The sequence below is a fragment of the Ochotona curzoniae genome, unplaced genomic scaffold (assembly GCF_017591425.1).
Source record: "Ochotona curzoniae isolate NIBS_2020 unplaced genomic scaffold, NIBS_Ocur_1.0 contig_908, whole genome shotgun sequence".
NCBI lineage: Eukaryota > Metazoa > Chordata > Mammalia > Lagomorpha > Ochotonidae > Ochotona > Ochotona curzoniae.
This window is the reverse complement of record NW_024466607.1, coordinates 34,494,872-34,516,055: the sequence shown is the minus strand read 5'-3', so window position 1 is coordinate 34,516,055 and position 21,184 is coordinate 34,494,872. Positions and strand designations below refer to the sequence as shown.

Below are 21,184 nucleotides of genomic sequence, written 5' to 3'. Positions count from 1 at the left end.
CCGCGTTCCAGTCTGGGCTTTTCGCTCACCTGCTGGGTGACCTCCTGTCCCCACCTCCAGGTGCCTGAATGCAAAGGCTCCTGGCATGGGGCCTGACAGGGAGCAAATGCTCAACAATGCCATGTGGAAGGCGTGTAAACATCTGGTAGTTGGTAGAACAGCCAGCCCTAAGAAAGTACCCAGCCTTGGACCCTGAGCTAAGTTGGGCCACCACCCACCCCACCACCCCAGCTGCCCTTCGTACTCCATCCATTAAGGTAGAAGGAGGCGCGCTTAGGGGCATGTGTGACGTCCCAGAGCTGGGTTTGATCCCATGTGTTATCCTCGCTGCAGCCAACTCTCTTAGCCATCACCGTGTGGCCTTGCCCGGGTGACCACCAGTCCCGGTTAGTGTTTTTGAACGTGCCTGGAACTATGGGGGCCCTTCCCATGCTCTGTTGGGGTGTAGGAACAGGCAGGTTATATAAGCTGTCTGAAGTCCAGCAGTGACGCACGGTGTAGGGTTGCATTCAGATGGTGCCTCTGAGTTCTGTTTGCTGAGGGCGTGCTGACATTTTGGGCAGAGAACTCTTCTTGGTTGTGGAGGCGGTGCTGTTCTGTGCATCCGGGATACTGTGCAGCATCTCTGGCCTCCACCCCGCTCGATGCTGGTAGAACCTTCCCAAAGCAAATGGTGGCCGTCGAAAATGTCTCCAGCTGTTGTCAAGTGTTTGCTAGGAAACACAGTCTCTTCTGCTGAGAACCTCCGGTGTCCTGGACGGCAAAGCTTGATTTTCAGCAGCTGGGTGCTTCTGCTTTCTTGCTAGGGAAGGACACGGGCCATGCTGGTCGTCCAGCTCCGGGTGGCGTGGCAGAGAGGGTCTCCAGGGGCCTGTGGCTGCTCTGCCTCCCCCTGGCCTCTCTCAGGCCCCTTTTTCCATATGTGCACATCAGGCCTGGGAGTTTCCTGACTCCCCCTTTCTCGGCCCCTGGCCTGTCAGTTTCAGCCTCAGCAGCTGGCCGGTTCTAGAGGAAGGGCAAATATTTACAGCTCCACGGCTCACCCGGGAGGACCGCACAGGCGTACAAAAGCCCGGTGTGAGCCGAGAGTCACCAAAGCAGAGAGCTAAACGTGGTCTTCCATTAGGCGCTGGGGTGGGGCCGAGCCGTGTCCCAGTCTCCCGTTGAGACTGTCATCTAGACTTCCTGTGTCCCTTAAAGTGATGCTTATTTATAAATAAGCCATTCACTGCCTTAGAGTTTATACAGCCTTCATTGTGGAGTTGGTTTATTATTCCTTCTTGCCTTTCTGTTTTCTTTCTGGAGTGTTTGGGTAAACGCTCTCTCCAAATCAAAAAATAGGATACTTGAGTCAAAACTGTGGACGTTTTTGAAGCCTGGGCATGTTGAGTGGGTGGGAACGTGGGGGAGATTCAGCAGCGAACAAGATGCTGACTTTGAGCCTACAGAGAAAGTGTGGTTCTGGAGTTGGGGGCCTTGCTTGACATGTCCACAAACCCGGATTCCAGTCTTGAGGATGCCCTGGGCTGGTTGTCTAGAGCGCTGCCCTAGGTGGCCTCTTTGACCTGGGCCGCTCCTGCCCTGAAGTTAACCCTCGGTGGCCCTTGTTGAGAGCTTTTGCTTCTCCTGCGTCAGCCATAAAAACCGCCACTGGAAGTTGTTTAAGAGCTTGTTTATTTCATTGGGTTCACTCACTGCCCCTGCTGGGCACTGCTTGTTCTCTCCTAAAAGGGAGACGGTTTTATATGGGCTGGAAACCTGACGTTTGCGTCAGGGTTACCAGCTGAAACAGTTCGGAAACATTTTGGAGGTGTCGGGCACCAGCTCTGTGCCTAGAGCCTGTTTTGCAGATGACGTTTTCGGAATTAGCTTGGGTTTCCATTCTTGGACACCTGCAGGATGGCGTGCTTAGGGTTCTTGCGTAGATGTAGCTCCTTTTCTTCCCAGTGGGAGCTGCAGCCCTGGTGTGATGGGAGGCACTGTTGGGGTTATCAACACACAGATCTCACTCAGTCTCACCCCTGGGAGTACTGACCCACTGGGTCTGGGGCCCTAGGTTCTGCATTTACAGTGAGATGTCGGGAGACCCCGTCCTTTGTGTCATTAGGCGGAGGTTTATGTGGGGGTGTGGACCACATGTGTACTGGACTTCTCCAAACAGCTGTGATTTCCCTGGTCATTGTCCAAGCAACCCTTCTGAAGCCTGTAAGACCAGGATACTGGTTGATAACTCAGACTGCCTGACAGTGACAGGTGACCGGGGCCCACAAAGGCATTCTGAGGCCATAGATTTGGTCGTGTTACATGGAGTAAGTTAAGGAGTTTGGCGTCCAGCCTCAGCTTCCCACCCTGACTTAGCCACCTGACTCGTAAGAGGAAAAAACCTTCCCGAGTAAATGCTAGTTTCGTTTTCTGGGGAAAGAAAAAAATTCCAGATGTTACTTTTCTTGGGGTTGGTGAGAACCTTAAGACTCCACTGTTATACCCCCTGATCTTTGCACCGCCTCCCTCCATAGCCAATCTGTCATCACCTTGCGGGGGCATTACGTCCTTGATCTGTTCTCAGCTCCCTGACTCATTCCAAGGGTTGCTTTGGTCTATACTAGGGTTTCCTAACTTCAGACTCTGAACATTTTAAAGTGGGTGAGTCTTGGTCACACGTGGTTGTTTTTTAGGATGGAGGGTGTGGCTGTTCTTTGCGTTGTAGGATGTTCCGCACCATCTGCAGCCTCTACCTTCTAGAAGCAAATAGTTCTTCCTAAGTTGCGATCATCAAAAATACCTCCACTCAGTGCCAGATGTCCTCTGGAACATTGATCCCAAGCACCGCCATCCTTCGCCCTCACCACACCTGTTCCATCTGCACATCCGCTTGCTCAATTCGTTCTTTACCTAACAGCAAAAGCAATCTCAGCACGGCAAAGAGACAACACTTTCTTTGTCCTAAAGCCTTGCACCTTCCTGTTTCTTTAGGGTGTTCTGGTCCCTCCCGGCCTGTCTCTTCGCCCCTTTAATTGTCCCCATTGGGTTCACCGGCCTGTGCAGGCTGGCTGGATGACCACCTCCCCCAAACTCCCTCTGTGCGTCTGCACCCCTGCACTGGCTCTGTCGCCAGTTTACCAGTGCTCTTCACTGGCCCACCAGGTGTGCACCCCTCCCACGTGCCCCAGTCTCTCTGTCCATGTGTGTGGTTTTTTTGTCTTCACCGGATAATTCTTTTTCTCCATGCCGTCGCATCCCAAGCCTCGCCACGTCTAGGAAATCAAGCATCTGCCTTTTTGAACGCCTGCTTCTCTGATTCCCTCTTTTTGGTGCCCAGCCCCTGCTGCAAAGCATTTCTCATGGCTGTCACTAATTCATTAGAGGAGGTGTTTTTATTCAGTGCCGTGTCCCAGGCACACGGATCCATTGCCACATGCGCTGTAAGCTCTTGATGCTGTGTTTGCTCAGTGGACGAATTTTAGATCGAAAGGGCTGTCTTGTCAGCCATCAGAGCTTCTCGTGTTGCTCAACCAGAGAAGGCCTGTGCTAAAGAAGCAAGAATTGTGTTTTTTTTTGTTTGTTTTTTTTCTGTGACATCCTCCCACCCCTGCTGCCTGTCTTAACAAAATTGTTTCCAGGTTTTGGGGAAGCAAATTTTATTTTTTTTCTTCTCCCTAGATCCACCCAAATCAAGTTAACATCAAGTCCCAAATCCCAGACACACATTTGCCTACTTTAGCGTTGGAGATAGCCAGTTCTAACAGACAGTCGTATCCCAAGGCTTCCTAGATGTCCCCGGCCCTGACCAGCGTGCAGTGGCTCTACGGAGTGTGCATCCTCAAGGATGTTTGGCTTCTGAGAAACTTCAGCGAACAGCCTCATCTGGTTATTAGAAGTGTTGGCTGTCATTCCTTTTTTGACTTTAGAGACTTATGAAGAATATTGGAATTTGGTTTACAAATACGATCCCAGCTACAGTGGATTAAATGCGCATAACTTGGTGATTTGGACTGGGAATTCTGTTCAGATTTATCTTTATGTGGTTCCTTCTCTGTTCAGAAGCGACTGCCTGGCTCGCTTAAAGAATATTGGCTAAGCAAGAATCCAAAGAGCTTACCAGGAAAGAAAATATTTGTTGAGACCTGCTAGGTGTCGCACCTATGAGGGCGCTTCATGTTTAAACACTGTTTGTCCGCCTTCTCTGTTAAGTAGAACTCTTTGTTACTGCGAGGGACAAAAAAGGCGTTACAGGGGTAGACGTTTCATCTAGGGGTTTTAAGAGCCCAGGTTAACATGGCCAGGCGCTCATGTTCCCTATAGCAGAGCACTGGTTTGAGTGCTGGTTGGTCTGCTTCAGATCCAGCTCCCTGCGGATGCAGTGGGGAGTCGGACGGCAACTGGAGTGGCAGGCTTCGGTCCCTGCCACCCGCAGCGGAGACCAGAGGGGATTCCTGGCTCCTTGCTTTGAATCTCCGCAGCCCCAGCCATTGCAACCATGTAGAGATTAAAGCGTTGGATGGCTGATCTCTCTCTCTCTCCCCATTTCTCCCTCTTCACCAACCCCCACCTGTGTCTGTGTCTGTGATTCTTCCTCTGTGTCCTTACTTTTATCTTTCTGTTCCCCCCCTTTTATTGAGACTTATTTATTTTTTTTGGAAAGTCAGATATACAGAGAGGAGGAGAGACAGAGAAGAAGATCTTCCATCTGCTGACTCACTCCCTAAGTAGCCACAATGTCCGGAGCTGTGTTGATCTGAAGCCAGGAGCCAGAAGCCTCTTTCGGGTCTCCCACATGGGTGCAGGGTCCTAAAGGTTTGGGTCGTCCTTGACTACTTTCCCAGGCCACAAGAAGGGAGCTGGATAGGAAGAGAACTGGTGCCCATTTGGAATCACAGCACATACAAGGCAAGTACTTTAGCCACTAGGCTACCACGCCAGGCCCTCTCTGTTTTTCAAACACATAAAAGAAAGCTTTTGGCAAAAACAAATACTTGCATCCCACATAAGAGTGCTTAGTTAAAATCTCCCTTCCGGATCCTGACTTGAGGTTGCTAGGAGGGCACACGCCTGGCAGGGAGGAGTGTTATGTCGAGCAGTCGGGTCCCTGCCACCCACATTGGAGGCCTGCGTCAAGCTGCCAGCTCCCAGCTTGGGCCTCAGCCCAGCACCCGTGGTTGTGGGCAGGTAGGCAGTGAATCAGTAGATGGGCGCTCACTCCCTCTGTCTCTGCACCTCGGAGATAAGTAAATAATTTAATGAAAACATCATAAAACTGTTAAATGAAGCACGGACGCTGGATTCCAAGTGTGGAGCTGGGCCGTGAACCCCGGCTTCAAGCACACACGCCTGCTATCAACACGAGGCAAGTGCTGTTTCTTGGGCAAGTGACCCTTCTGAAGTCTCATGCCAGCATTCACAGAGCCTCCGTTCCACATTGCAGGTGTGTTTATTTCATCCTCAGATAGGTGGGCACTCCTGCCCATCGCTTGCCACCCTCTGTGCCTCAGATACAAAAGCCGGAAGCTCCAAGGGTCAAACAATTCACCCAGCCTCCTCTTCGGGCTCTGTTTTGAACTTGTCTGTTGACTGCGGGTTCACGGTAATGAAGGATGTTCACCCTGTGTCTTTAAGACGCCCCCTTTAAGGGTCTACTCTATAGTGCATCAAGCAGATCCTAGCCTCAAAGGAGATGCAGATAAAATAAATAAAAACGAATAAAAAAGACATGGCATCTCTCAGATGGACCAGCTCCTCCCGCCTTTAACTTTTATCTTAGCAGTTGGAAGAGAAGTTGGTAGGAGGCGCTGAGGGAGATGGTCCCAGTGCATGGTGGCAGCTGAGTTCCTCGCAGTCACCCCTCCCACGGGCCAGGCACTGTGCTAAGGCACCATTGGATGCAAGTGTGAAGCTGAACAGCTGAGACCCCTGGCCTCAGACACCCGCTCTGCCTTTGAAAGCACAGCACCATCTTTCTGTTCTTTGCTCATCCAAGCTTTGCAGCCACGGGTTAGCCGCCGTCTCCCCTTCTCCCCTAGACTAATGGTGTCTTGATAAAGCGGTTCCAATACGAAGGGGGAAGTGGCGTAACATAATGATTACTCTTATAAAGAAAATAGCTACCAGATGGACCTGTGTGGCCGTCCTTCTCACCCCTTGCTTGTGCATAATTACAGGGACCTGAGCGGGCCAGACATCATGCAGTCTGTGTGTGAGACTGGGCCCTCCAGCAGCCTTACCGCTAGGGAGGGTGGTGTGTGCCGAGTTGAATCCTGGGCACAGAGCTTTCCCCTAGGGCTTTACTCTCTCCTGCTTCCAGGTGCTTGTGTCTCTGTGGATTAAATGGGCCCAGCACAGTAGCCTAGCGGCTAGAGTCCTCACCTCGTATGTACCAGGATCCCATATGGGCAGCTGGTTCTAATCCCAGCTGCCCCGCTTCCCATCCAGCTCCCTGCTTGTGGCCTGGGAAAGCAGTCGAGGACGGCCCAAAGCCTTGGGACCCTGTACCCGCATGGGAGAGCCGGAAGAGGCTCCTGGCTTCAGATTGGCTCAACTCTGGACATTGTTGCCGCTTGGGGAGTGAATCATCAGATGGAAAATCTTCTCTGTCTGTCCTCTCTGCATATCTGACTTTCCAATAAAAATAAAATACATCTTAAAAAAAGAGGGAGAGAAAAAGAGGGGCGGGTGATATGATTAGGCATGGATTAGGGTTGGCTGCAGGAAGAGAGTCACTCGGCAGGCTCCAGGCTCCTGAACAGTGTGATGAATGTGGTTAATATCCAGGCTCTGGAATTCACAATATTGGCTTAGTGTCCTGTTGTGGAGGGAGTTGTTAAAAAGATGTATTTGTATTGATTTACTTATTTATCTGCTTGCTTATTTGAAAGGTAGATTTACAGACAGAGTAATATCTTCAATCCACTGGTTCACTTCCAAATGAGCTTGTGGCCAGGCCTGGGCTGAGCCGAGGCCAGGGGCCTGGACCCTTACCCGCGCTCACGTGGACCCCAGCATCACAGAAGGAGCGTAATGCGCTGTATCGCAATGCTGACTTCTGTTATGGGAGTTTGGTAGGATCTTCATTCTCTAATCCTCAGTTACTGCATCTTTGAAATGAAAGGATGCTCCACCAGCAGGTAGGGGAGTCATTGGGATGAAATGAGAGTATAGATTTACCCAGCGTTTACTGGATATCGATGAAGTGGCGTTTTTAAATAACTTAGGGAAGGAACATCCGAAATTTAAGGTGGTACTCTAGGGTAGGAACTTGTGGCTGCATAGGTGTGTAGTCTTTTCAACTTCATTTCTGGTTTACTTCAGTTTGGATGGTTGGTCGTTTAAATGTCTTTGTTTATTATTTTGCTTTCATTGTATCTGAGAGAGAGAGAGACAGAGAGACAGAGAAAGTTCAAATGTCCACAACGTGCAGAGCTGGGCCAAGCTGAACCCAGATCTCAATCTTGATGTCCCACATGGCTGATGAAGTCCCGCATGTGTAAGCCATCACCTGCCATGTTCCAGGGTGTGTGTTAGCAGGAAGCTGGAACTTGAACCCAGACATTCGGAAATGGGATGTAGGTATCCGAAGCAGTGGCTTAGCTCGGTTCCAAAGCTTGCCTATGGGATGTTTAAATTTTAAAAACTCTAACCACGCTGTCCTAGACCAGTTGGGCAGCCGGTTAATTGGAAATTTATGTGGAGAAAAGCATGAAGCATGGATTATGACAAACTACCCCAGAGAATCGATATTGGTTAATAGTTCCTTCCAATGCGAGAAGTCTCTGTTAAAACAATGTGAACAGTTGGAAGAGCAGCATTGATGCAAGCCTTGGTCATTTTTCCATTTTTCCATTTATTCATTGCTTCGTTGGTGGCATATAATTAAGTAATCACTTGAATGCCCTTGGTCATGGAGAATTTTGAGTCTGGGAACAAGCCAAGTGGCTAAACAGAAATTAATATTAGCAAATGGAAAGTGTTTTTACAACTCTTTCCTTCTGAAAAATTATTAAAAATTAAGCGAAAGCAGTTATAATTGGGAAAAAGTGGGAAGGTAAAGGCACCATGAAACTTGGGATGTTATAAGCAGATTAAGACCTTTGATAATGAGTTGGAAAAGTGCAAAGAGTCGAGCCTATTCTGAACTGTTCTCTTCATTGACCCTTCTGGCCTTCAGTGCTATGATTTTCTGCACATTGTGTTACTAGCGTAAGTCAGCTCTGAAACAGGCCCTGCAGCCCAGAGACAATGGCTAACCCTCCTGGCAGCAGACTAGGAAACCTATTGCCTAACCACCAGCCCATTTTTTTCTTCTCCCAGCAGTTGCATCTGGAAAGGGCACATACGTTTACTGGAGTGTTCTAGAACATTCTTTGCAAGTTGCCATTGGCTGAGGACTGCTGTTTCAGGGATGGCCTCATTTGTCCCTAGGTAGAGTTTGTTGACACCCAGACTGGACTTCAGTGTCCTCATGAGACTGAGTCTTTGGGTTTTGGTTCAGACACTGGTGTCCCGAGTAAGCCATACTTTACTGTGTTCTTTCTTGGAAATTGGGCAACTGGATCACCTTGGTAGGAGCTAAGATGCTACCAGCATCTATGTACGTGCTTCCTATATGCTAAAGGGAAGAGTGTAATGGAGAAATTAAGAGCTAGAATCGAAGGTGTGAGTTTGCATCCCAGCTTGATTTACTGCTCTTTGGTGTGGAATAGTTTCCTTAATTTACACTCCCTCAGAGTTCACACCTGCGTCCCAATATATAGTGATGTATTTGTATAATACAATATAGTGCCCAATTGTAAGATGGATCAGATGAACCAACACATTTAAATACTCGATGTAGTTTCCAGAACAGAGCGAGCAACCAGTAGAAGTTAGTTGTTATTATTGTTAATGAGGAGTCATTAAGAACATTTTTCTGGGCCTAGCGCAATGGCTCAGTGGCTAAATCCTAACTGTGAACGTACCAGGATCCAAATGGGCACCCGTTTGTATTCCCAGCTGCCCTGCTTTCCCTTCCAGCTCCCTGCCTGTGTCCTGGGACAGCAGTCAAGGACAGTCCAGAGCCTTGGGACCCTGTACCCGTGTGGGAGACCCGGAAGAAGCTCCTGGTCCCTGGCTTCAGATCAGCTTAGTTCCAGCCATCATGGCCACTTGGGGAGTGAACCAGAGGATGGAAGATCTTTCTCTCTGTCTCTTCTTTTCTCTGTATATATCTGCCTTTTTGGCAAAAGTAAATAAATATTTAAAAAAAGGAACATTTTGCTTTTTATTTTTTTTTTAACAAGAAGGTATCATGGCAGATTTTAAACTTTGTGTTCATCTGGCTGTGTGCTTTTGTTTCTACATCATTCGAGATGATTAAACTGAGGCCGTCTGCCTTGGGGTACTGTGTAACTGAAGTTTGATGGGTGGTAATTGTATGCTATGTAAGATAACTCGCTCAAATTCCCATGTATGTCCTTCACCCCTCTCAGAGCAAGACAAGAAATGGACTTTACTAAGATCTTCAGGCTCCAAAGCAGAAAGATATAAACTTTCATTTGGATGCGTCATTGTAAAATAATTACTTAGCTTAGTTCTGAAAGTTTCGTTTGGTGGCAGCAATGAAAGTGATTGCCTTTTATAGAAAGTCCTAATGAATTATAAAGTTGATAGCACTGCTGGATGCTAGGGATGATCGTGCCACTTGACGAAAAACATTTTTAAAAGAAGAACCAAAGAAGAGGGGCCTGCCCTGTGGCAGATAGTTTAAGCTGCATCTCCTATCACACCCACATCTCACGTCTGAGCGCTGGTTTGCTGTATCCTCGCTTCCAGTCCAGCTTCCTCGCTAGGGCACCTGGGAAGCAGCCAAAGATGGCGCAGGTACTTGGCCCCTGCCACCCAGCTTGGTAGACACAGGTGGCATTCCTGCCTCCCGGCTTTGGCCTGGCTCGTCCCTGACTATTGTAAGCATCTGTGGAATGAACAAGTGGACAGTAGATCTCTTCTCCTCAATGTCTCTTGCTCCTTTCACTCACTAAGCCTTCCAAATAAATAAATAAATATGTGTATATTTTAATTCCGTACCGTGTTTAAGTTGAACAAATCAGAGAAGTAAATGCACAGTGCATGTGCAGTTTTGTGTGTCATTTTGTAACTGGAAATATTTTGAAGGTGTATCAGTGAGCTCAATGTTTATAGCAGGGAATGTTAAGTGACGTTTTTCCCAGCAGGGTCAAATCTATTTTTATTCCTGTCTTTCTTGAGGTGCCCTGGCGCCTGCACCCCTTCAGATGGTTGAATGTTACGCCTGTGAGACCGCCTGGGTGACTTCTACTTGTTTGATTTAAAGGGTTTCACACTGACCAGCCTTAAACAGAGTGTTTTGTGTCAAACAGCTCTGTGCTTCAGATGGATTGCACAGTAATGACTTTGTGAAAACGTCCCCTCCCCTCCCCCTTTTCAGTACGACTTGGGACTTGCTGTTTTCCCTCCGTGTCTGCATCTCACTTCTCATGCACGATTTTCCCCCTCGAAGCCCTCCCAAACAGAGATGACCATTGATGGGCCTTGCATGCGCTCCAAAGCCTTCCGTGACATGACATGAATGCTGCGGCTGAGAATGGCCCAGCCAGGCAGACGATGACCCTACAGGCAGCTGTGGCACGCAGGGCCAATTGGCAGAAAGACCCCTTGGCAGTCCATGGAGTCACTGATAGAAACTGTCCATTGTGTGTGTGGCCATCTCCAGACTTTCCTACGTGGCCCGTCCAAGGCTGGATGGTGTTTAGAGATGTCTATAACCTTGAATTTCAGACCAGGTCTTCACTATTTCCTTGGCTTAAATTTAGCAAGAACTGGAGCATATGGTGAATGCCATAGTCCCTGAGTGCACTTAGAAAATTCCTCCCATTGATTTCCTCTTTGCAAGTGAACATCTGAGCTCATTTCTTCCCTGACAGGGTGAAGAAACCAAAAGCCTGACACTTGTCCTGCATCGGGACTCCGGCTCCCTGGGATTCAATATCGTCGGTGGCCGGCCGTGTATGGTATGTTCATTGCTAATGTGTATTTTTTCCTTTCATTGGTGTAGCTGTAAGTGAGGCTGAGGTTTTGGGGGTGCGTCAGGATCCCTGGCTGACGTCATTCTGCTGTATGTAATTAGAGAGTCTGTTGTTTATCGGCCATGTTTGCTCTTAGGTTTTTTAGTTTTGACCTCCTGAAACAGCATTATGTTCTAGCTGTGCCGTAGCTAATTCCTGGTGTTGAGCTTTGGGACTGCATTTCTGGCTGTGGAGCAAACGGACGGAGTGAAGGTGTGCACTGTCTGGGCAGTTGGAACAAAGTTCCCAGTCACCCTTGAGCAGGGATGGAGTGGAAGTGGTCTGACCGGAAGTCAAGTCTAGAGGTTCCACTGCCTGTCCCCCATCATCTGTTGGGCGGGGGACGGGGTAAAGGCCTCCTTGGAAGGTCGTGTAGCAGTTTGGCCACCCTGCTCTGCCTCAGTCACATTGATGAGATCACATTGAAATCTGTCAGCTGAGCCGCAAGGACAGTGTAGAAAGGACGGCGCTGCCGTCCAAGGGGATTGTGTCATGTGTGTCATCCCTGGCTTTTCCCTTGTGTTAACCCTGTCGTCGTTTGTTTGAAAGGGAAGCACAGGTCAAGAGGAAAAGAAGATCAATTTTGTTGGCTCAGCAAATGAAAATGTTTGCTAGGAGCTGGGAAATCCAATGGAGGCTAGCGGGGGAAATCCCTGTGGCCCAGGAGGCCATGTCCTTGAGGGGAGGGCACAGCAGACAAGGAAGTAGTCAATGTGTAAGAGAAAGAGTGGCATACGGTGGTGGGGTGGGGGGGGGGGTGAAGAGTGAATGTGGAGAGTCCCAATGGCTAAGGGGACGGGGGAGCGGGGGCAGAGAGGATCTGCTCAGTTGACTCCTAAGGGTGAGGAGGTGCTGACTGGCCAGAGGTGGGTGGTGATTGTCCCTCCTCCAGATCCAGGAAGAACAGCCCTGTCCCCAGTCCCCCGTCCCCAGAGGGCGTGCTGTCTGCCAGGTCCTGGAGAGGAGGCATCTCAGGCAGAGCCACCTCTGAGGTGAGTTCTGGTGGATGCATAACCGTTTGCTGGATTAGAGGACCGTGCAAACACACATGAGGGGCTTCAGGAAGTTCATGGAAAATGTGCGTTATGACGAAACCATGCATTTTAACTTGCGTGTTACAAGAGGATATACTTTTAACTCCATTTTCCATGAACTTTTTGAAAAGACGTGTCTACATATTTATCATTTTAAAACAGGAACATGTTTGGTAAGCTTAGATGATCCGAATCTAGAGCAAATGAACATCATATGCTCTATGAAAGTTACTTGCATAAGGGAGTGCTTTGTACAATGCGTAAAATATTAGAAGTTAAAATAGGACTATCGATCTGTTGTGCTCTTTCAGTATTCCAAAGTATTGATTCACATGTATCCTTTTTTGAAGACAAGTGAGCTAAAGATAGTGGATGTGTGCCCAGGGTGGACCGGGGCACTGCCACAGTTGGAGTTAGGAGTTGGGAGCACTAGGGGGAGTAGCATGTGGACAGAGTTCCAAAGTGGCCAGAGAAAAGACCTGATGCCAGGCGACTAAGCAGTCCTTGGGTTGGAGGTTTCAGTTACCCTGGGGCAGTGTGTGCAGGGAGTGTCCTGGAGGGACACCAGAAGTGTTAGGCCACAATCTCAACAACAGACAAACATTTGGGAAACAGCAACTTAGCTGTAAATGGCAAGTAACCATCAAAACACTGACTGTTGTCTTAAAGAAATTCGTCTTGAAAACAAGTTTCTACCCTGAGGTCCAGACTCATCTTTGTGAATATGAAGGTGACTGGAGGTCATTTCCACTCAGCCAAACTTCTGGGCTGCACTACTCTGCTTCCCCTTCATCGTGTGAGATCTTAAGAAGCAGTGACCTTGGTGTTATCTGCCCCCCACTAGCTCCAATGCATTGAGAACCCAGGCTGCATATCCTCCTGCTGTTCTCATTTTATTCCTGCTCTGGAAAGCAGCAAGGGAGCGACCAGGGACCCACAGATCTCAGCAGCTGACCTCCAGGAGACAGTAGGACAGAGGCTAGAACCCGTGTTTGCCAGTGTGTCACTGAGAACTGATTCAGTCATGCAGTGCTGATGTCATTGCTGGCTTGGTTGACCTTCATAATTATGATTCCTCCCCTGCTACCCAATGATACCTATTATGTTTTTAATTTATGAAAGAATGAATTTCAGAGAGGTGGAGCAAAGAGAGAGAGAGAAAAAATATTCCATCCGCTGATTAACCCCATCCCCTTTATTACCTAACCAGCCAGGGCTGGGTCAGATAGAAGTCAGGAGCCTGGAGCATCTTCTGGGTCTTTCCCAATGGGACCATCCTCTGCTGCTTTTCCAGGTGTATTAGCAGGGAGCTGGATTGGAAGTGGAGCAGCTGGAACTCAAATCGGCCTCCAGATGGGATTCAGATGTTGTGGGTGGTAGCCTAACCTACCATGCCACCATGCTAGCTCCCCCAAGCAGTTTTAGGTAACAACTTCAAATAAACTAAAATTCACTTCACTCTTATGTGTTTCAGAAGATTCTGCAACCCAAGGAGCTCTCTAGCTTGCATATAACCACATGAAGCCTAACATTTAGCAAATGCTTAGTGGGGTGATGGTGGGAACACCTACAGTGTTAAGGTCAGGCCTGGCTCATTTGTAATGCTCCCCAGGAAAAGGAGACATGCCCAGCCTCATGAAAACAGTCCTTCCTTGTGATGTTAGACAACATGATTTAGCTTATCTTATTTTTCCTTGAAAAAGATGATTTAAATGTAGACCGGATATGATTTTGTTGTTTTCATAAATATTCTTAGTTTAAATAGTCTCTCTGTAAGAAATGCATGCCTGGTCTCCCAGAAGAAACTTTGTTTCCAGAGTCATGTATTAGGCCATAACAAAAAAAGTGAAGGAAAGAAAAGAAAGAAAAGAAAAGAAGAAAAGAGAAAGACACAAAGAAAGAAAGAGAAAAGAGGAGAAAGAAAAGAAGAGAGAGACTTGCCTGTTTAGCAGCAACAGCATAATGGAACCTAAATACATTCTCCACTGTTGCTTAGAAAATCTGGCAGGTCATTGAGTACACGCAAGATGAGCAACAATGCACACACATTGTGAGTTACTGGAAGTAGGGCGCAGTACAAATGATGTGTGTGTTTTCCCAGGAACTCCTGCATTAGATGCTTGGTTGGTTTGTGAAATAGCCCAGCTGGGGGACTTGACATCAGGCTTTTCATTGCGTGATGCAGTACATTATGCTCTCAGCAAAATCACATCATTCACTCACTAGTTCTCAGATCCCTAAAGAGACAGCCGCCAGTCCGGTGGAGCAGACTTTTCACTTAAGCCGTTGGCAAGTGTGCTTTGTCGTCAGGTACTCCTGGGATGAGAACAGCCCCTTTCATTTGTCTCTGACTCAAGCCAACAAAACAAAATAAATCCCAAGTCATGTTAGTCCACCTTGATAAATAGCTCTAACTGAAAATGTGTTAGGAGAGGAGCCAAACAAATGCAGAATAAAGAGACCGTAAGAGAAAACTGTAGCGATTCAGAATGGATTTGGCCTGGTTTTCTCTTATTTTGTGTTTTCTTTTTCTTTTTTCCCTGTTGTTTCTTTCTTTCTTTTTGCATTCTATTCGACTCCTATTTTAACTTAAGTCTCAATGTTTGGTTGCAACTATGTTTGACTTTTGCTTGAACTTTCTGGTGTCCCTTTAGTTGAATTACTTATGTACAGGATATTTTGCAAAAACAAACTAAAGCCAAAATCCCATCCCCTAGCTCCCTCTCTCTCTCCAGCCAAGACATGTGAAGTGGTTAAATCAGAATCAACACAGATCTTTTCACATTTGATATATTGGCATCACTCTTAGAAAACAGACTGACTCATAACTCCTTTGTGGTCCACTAAGACACTTCAGGTTCCTCTACTGGAATGTTCCATACCCTAAAATGCTGGGCTTTCAGGGTTTTCTCAGAAGGAGGCACATCAAACACCAGGCATGCTCAAGAGAATCAACTTCATCTCTGTGCGAAACCAAACCATATTGCTCTTCAGCTGCGTGACCATAACACCTTACTTGAACTCGCGTGGCCTCTGTCTTTTTGTCTGTAGAATGGGTAGACATGGCACACACCACTTAGCATTCTAGCGAGGATGAGATGATGCACATTAGAGCAACCTCAGTATCCTTGGTGCCCAGCATGTGTTCGATACATGAAAGTAGTGTGTCCCTTTGTCCTTGCATTTGGGGTGCTCACACAAGGAGCTTTGCACAGACCCCCAGATCAGCACGTTTGGGAGCTGCTCTACTGTGAGAGAGCAGGGAGGCACCTAGATCAGCAGATGGGAAAGAGTTAGCATGCCACAGGCTGGTGCAGAGCGCTGTGATGCTAGGCAGGGATGGCCTGCGAGGATGGCTGATCTAACCCAGCACCCACAACGATGCTGGCCCTGCTCTGGAGCGAGTGCTGATGGAATCCAGATGGCAGTGAGAGACGGATCTTTGTCATGTGGGAATAAATGTTGGGAAAAACACTTAATGCTCTTTTTAGGTTGTGATTTTGATTTCCTTTGATGAATCATGTAGTATTTCAGTGTGTGTCAGGAGGGAGGTAGACGGAGGGAGGGCCAGGAATGTACATTTTTTCCCAACCTCAGTCACTGGGGTTGCATTGGATGGGTGGGCTGTCCCTGCTTCAGAGCTGTGCCTTTCCTTCATGAGAATATAAGGACTTGTTCTGTTTTGACTGTTTGAAGACGAAGATGTTGATTGTGTAGTTGTTTTTTTGAACAATGACATTTTGTATATTTTTATGCTAAGTATCATTGAAGCAGATCTTCCAGGGCGTTATAGCAAGTATTTTACCATGATGATGGAATCTGGAGTTTTGTGGAACATTTTGAATCTACTCCTCAAATGATTTTGTTTGGAAACAACGCATGCTTGTTGCTTTTGATTTATAAATCCGTCTGCTAATCACTGGAAATTTAATCTCCAGACTTGGAGAGACTTCATCGCAGGGCTGCTTGGGAAGAAGTTTATGGACAAGCTGTGAAGGCTTTTTATGAGCCTGTGGGAGCCTTTTGATTTTCAAGAAAGGAAGGCACTGTCTTCTTTTCCAGAAAGTTTCCATCCTGATGTTTGAGGATTCTAGAAGTTTGGAGATCAGAATGTACTAGGACTAGAACCACATGGTGGTGAGCTTTCGTGATGCAAATCTGAGCAAAGACACAAAGACACGTGTTTTTTGGATAAGATGTTTGAATATTGACAAACGTAATAATTCCCAGTGCAAGTCAGGCTAGGGGGAAGCACTTTGGTAAACCATGCGTGCAAACTCTCTCAGCAGGGTGGTCTGTCCTTGTCTGTCAAATGCCTGTATCCTTTGGCCTGTTAGTTCCGTTGATAGGTATTTACCCTAGATGCATAGAGGCAGAGATATTTCGACATACGGGTAAGAGAGAATTATCACACCATTGTCTCTAGAAGCAGCAACTGCAGACAGTAATGGCTCTCTGTAATTGGAGTTACTCTTCAACCTCTTAGAGAAGCGTTGGGATAGACGAGTGATGCTTGCTGGTGGAAGAGTTGCAATCATTTTAGAGTTAAATGAGAGACGAAAGGACCTATGGATGGGGGGTAACATAATCCCATGAATGATCATATAAAAGGAGCAAGTGCAGATTTAGGAAGTTGCTACTTTGGGATATCTTAGGGAGGATGCCTAAATTCCGATGCTACAAGGGAGAAGAAGGCTGCTCGGGTTGGCAACAAAAGGGACTCATAGTTCTTTATCCAATGAAATGGTTTGAAATATTTTATCCTGTGTGTATTAGCTTTTGTTTATAACAAATAGGGAGAAACAGTTACCCTCTTGCCAATTTAGACAGCAAGAGTAAATGCCTGTTTTAAGAGTGCTTTACTCTCAGGCCCAACTTAATGCCTAACGTCTTTTTAACCCAAAGGACACCCAAGATGGATCATCCAGTGAAGGCATCTTTGTGTCCAAAATAGTTGACAGTGGGCCTGCAGCCAAGGAAGGAGGCCTGCAAATTCACGACAGGATTATTGAGGTATGTGAACCCTGGCCAGTGTCTTTTAATAGGTGGCGTGCCATCGTGTCTTGGTCTGGTTAAAAGCTGGATGAGGGATGGGGGAGGGAGGTCTGAAGTGGGAGATGGTTGGGCCAGAGGCTCGCTTCTGCCATTGTATGGGACCAGACTGAGCGCTGACTGCGTTGCTGTTAAGTTTTTGTTAAATATGAAGAAGCAGGGTTATGAGTGGCATGTTCACAATTTGGCTCCTTTCATTGCAGACTTGCATCTGTTTTGTATGCTTCAGTTGTAGCCTTGTGCAAAAACCATCGGAGGGTTGTGTGTTAGAGCCAGACGAGCAATTCCTGTTGTACAAATTGTGACTCTTCATGTTGGTTACCAGGGTGCATGGTGTCAGCTCTGGTGGCGTTGTGTCCCCAGGACTAGCAGCTCACAGTGTCTGCAGACACCTGGTTCTCTCGTCTGTGTGTCCCCTCTGCCACCTGTCGTTTGTACGACTTGGTTGTCCGTGGATGTACAGGCACAGATTGATATTGGGGTTGGCTCACATTGTCACCATCGCTTTTGTTTTCTGTTGTTCACTCATCATTTCAGATTTTTGTATACCAGGTTTCTCAGTGTCTGTGAAGGTGGAGAGAAGTAGATCCTTTTGCCCACCATGCATGCGATACCTTGGGATATGATTATGTCATGCTCTGGATACTCCAGATTGCTGAAAGAGAGAGAATGATTTGTTGTTGCCCTGACTGGGCTTTTATGGCAGAAGTTGATAAAATGTGCTAGTGTTTTTGACTTTTTGGATTGCTTTCCTATGGGTGTATCTGTGGGCTACCTTGGTTGTATTTCCTATGCAGGAAAATGTAAATATGAGAATCCAAAATGACTTGCTGGATCCCACTAGAAACTCACCATAACCCTCATGGAGTGCATTAAATGGGAAAATAGAAAAACAGCACTGTTCCCTGTGGGGGGCTAGTGTTCCACACTTTTGCGTCATGTCAGTGTACTCATGGTCCATTTCAAAACCTGGGACTGAGTGAGAGCCATGGCTGTGCGCTGAGCTGTAAGTGAAGTTCATACCGCCCGTGGAATGTGGCCTGGTGCTTCTCGTAGGAAAAGCAGTTTCAAGAAGGCAGAGAACAGACTAACTTTTCCCAGCCCATGTGGACACATTTTTGCAATGTGCTTCAGGATGATTTATGTCCCCTAAGAAAAAGCGCAGTGAAATCTCCTGGGAAAGCAAACTTTTAGGGTATGTGTTAGGCTATGAGGAATTCTCCTTCGAGGGAGGGGGTGCTGTGGGGTAAATTGTACATTCGAAGGATGCTTGATTTGATTTTTAGAAGTTGATTTAGATATGATTCCACTCCCTTCGACTCTTGAAAGTGTTTTCAAACTTGGAGCTCTTTTTGCTGTTTGCTGTAGGTTCAATTGTTCTACTTCCTGGGCCAGAGGCGTGTATTTTCCCTAGCAGGAATTTTTGTGAGTGAGGGTACTTTCACCAGAGTCCAGATGCATTACTTAACTGTCTTTTTCTCTTTCTCTCTCTCTCTCTGCTTTCTTTTTCTTTCTTTCTTTCTTTTTTTTTTGAGAATGAATACATTTTCTGAGACTATTGTTCGAAAAGATAAGTACAGCTTCTGTTGCCAAGGGTTTGGTTGGAACAGCCAGTTTCTCTAAGTAATGGAATTTCATTGCTCTTATGTTTTGCAAATGAGAAATCTACAGCTGGGCAGGATTTTCTCTTGGCAAAGGATGATCTGTATTTGAAATGTTCAGCCTGGTTTCTGGTAAGTCACATTCCCTTTTTGGACAGTATGTAAAATATTAATCATGTCCCAGTGTTGAGATACGAAGAAGAAGGGTCACAATCAAGAAATGATACCAGGATAATTACACTTGACATCCCATGCCCTTTGCTGTCAGATTCGAATCTTTTCTGATGTGATACAGAGATTCCCAGGACTGAAGATACGTGCTCTGGTTTGGCTCGTCTGTGTCTAAGTTTATTACTGGGAGGCAAGAGTTTGATTATCTTACATGTGTGCGTGCGTATTCCATCACTATCGAGAGGCTGAGGCTTTCTGGTTTTCCGCCAGAAATCTCCCTTTTTAAGGGAGTGAACCAACTACCACTGGATCTTCCATGCAGAACTGCAGTTCTTGCAAAAGGGTCCTTGTGTTAAATCCCGAGAGATATGCACCCTATCTTGTTCACACTCGGCTGATTCTGTTCCGCTGCTCCCTGGTTTTTCTTTAACATTTTTATGATGTTAAGACACAGAAACAGAGAGAGGGCTTCCATGCTCTGGTCTACTCCCCAAATGCCGGTGGTGTCTGGGTGGAAACCAGGAGCCAAGATCCAGATCTCTTGTGGGGATGTCAGGAGCCCAGTTACTTGAACCATCATGGATGCATCCTATGGTCCACATGAGCTAGAATCAGGAACCGGAGCTGGAGGCCAAATCCAGGAACTCTCATTTGGGATGTTGATACCTTAGGTGGGACCAAACACCTGCCCACCCCAGATGCCTGTTTTCTGATAACAGGATAGAGAGTCTCAACCATATCAAAGCCAATGCTACTCTCCCTTTGTCTTTAGTATAAATATTTTGAAATGTCACTGATACTGTTGGAAAATGAAATTCACACATCTTAAGTGAAAATAACCATAGACACTTAACTATAAAAATACATAGACTGTGATGCCGTTGGAAAAAGAAAGGAAGATAACTTACCATAAAATACAAGTCTAAGTGTGTAAATGCTTCTGCACAAAGCCATTGAAAGACTCAGCCACACCCACAGATGCACGGGTGAGGCTGTTGTAACATACACACTGTGAATGCTGCTGAGTGTTGGGAAGGTGCGATGGGATGCTAAGGTGCCATGACTGGCATCGATGTCTGCCAGGCCATTTTCCACACTGGTGAGCAGTCAGGGCTAGATTCAGACACACCAAGGTCTGACCCTGTTTTGATTGGTCCAGAAGTTGCCCTATGGGAGTGTGTGTGCGTGCATGGATCCACCTGGTGACATGGGGTAGACAGCTTGGCATAACACTAAGTGGTGTTACCATTTTCCAGGGGCCTTAGCACGAACTCAGTGGCATGCAGCCACCAGTGCCAGCAGCTCCCAAACTTCTCCACGTCTCCCAATTGAAACAGTACCAGTGAAATGCTGGCTGCTTCTTCACCCCCACTTCTGGCAAGCCACTCTACTTTGTGATTCTATTTTGATGTACATGGTGGGCAGGGCAGGACACCCTGGAAGTTCATGCATGTGACAGCAGTAGCTGCTCCGTCCCTTCTTTGAGGCTGAATGCCATTCCATTGTCTGCATGCACTGCAGTTTCTTTATCTGCTTGTCTGTCCACAGGGTCTTAGCTGTTGTCTTCCTGTTGAAGTGGTGGAGCTGCCACCACAAAATGGGAGGGAAGAAAGGGCATGGAATCATATAGGATTTAAGACTCCAAAGTCAAAATCTAATGGTACTAAAAGGATGGAAATTGTTACTGGAGGGACACATGGATGGCAGGCATGTCTTTAGTTCAGGATGGTGTTAACAAGCTTTGATGAACTCATTCTCTCCACCTACTTCTGGTTTACCATGCTATCCTTCATCCCCTTGGGCTCTGCTATTGCCACCTGCCAGCCTCATAAGAGGCCACACCAATGGTCTTGGCCATCCAAAACCATTAGCCAAGAGGTGTTTTTTTCTTATGAAGTCAGTTGACTCAGGTGTGTCTTTGTAGTAGCAAAATAATATTGGGACCAGTCCTTTTAAGGCCCTTTGCTCTGAAACACTCATGACAAGTGCTTTGATCAATAAGCAAGTTGGTTCTCACCCTGGATTTGACGATGCCAATAGGAGACTTTGTAAACACAGAAATGAGCTTCATGTTAATTCATGCTCAAGTCCAGAAATCACTAAGGGTGAAACTTTATCTGTTCCACATTGGAATTTGGAATGTGGGAACAGTAGCGTGGCAGAGAACAGGTGAAAGTGATTTATCATAAAATACAAAAACAAAGGATATTTTATGCAGCTGTTTTGCAAACATGGACTTGAAGAACAAGTCAGAAAC

General features: G+C 46.9%; 1 protein-coding gene across 1 annotated transcript in view; it reads left to right on the top strand.

Annotated features, from left to right (window-relative positions):
• The window catches only part of PDZRN3 (PDZ domain containing ring finger 3), a 227,451-nt gene that overhangs the window by 1,611 nt on the left and 204,656 nt on the right, over positions 1 to 21,184 (top strand). Inside the window, exons 2-3 of the mRNA XM_040995071.1 lie at positions 10,929 to 11,015; positions 17,009 to 17,116. Coding sequence (XP_040851005.1) covers positions 10,929 to 11,015; positions 17,009 to 17,116 — 195 coding nt within the window. The remainder of the gene's footprint in view (positions 1 to 10,928; positions 11,016 to 17,008; positions 17,117 to 21,184) is intronic.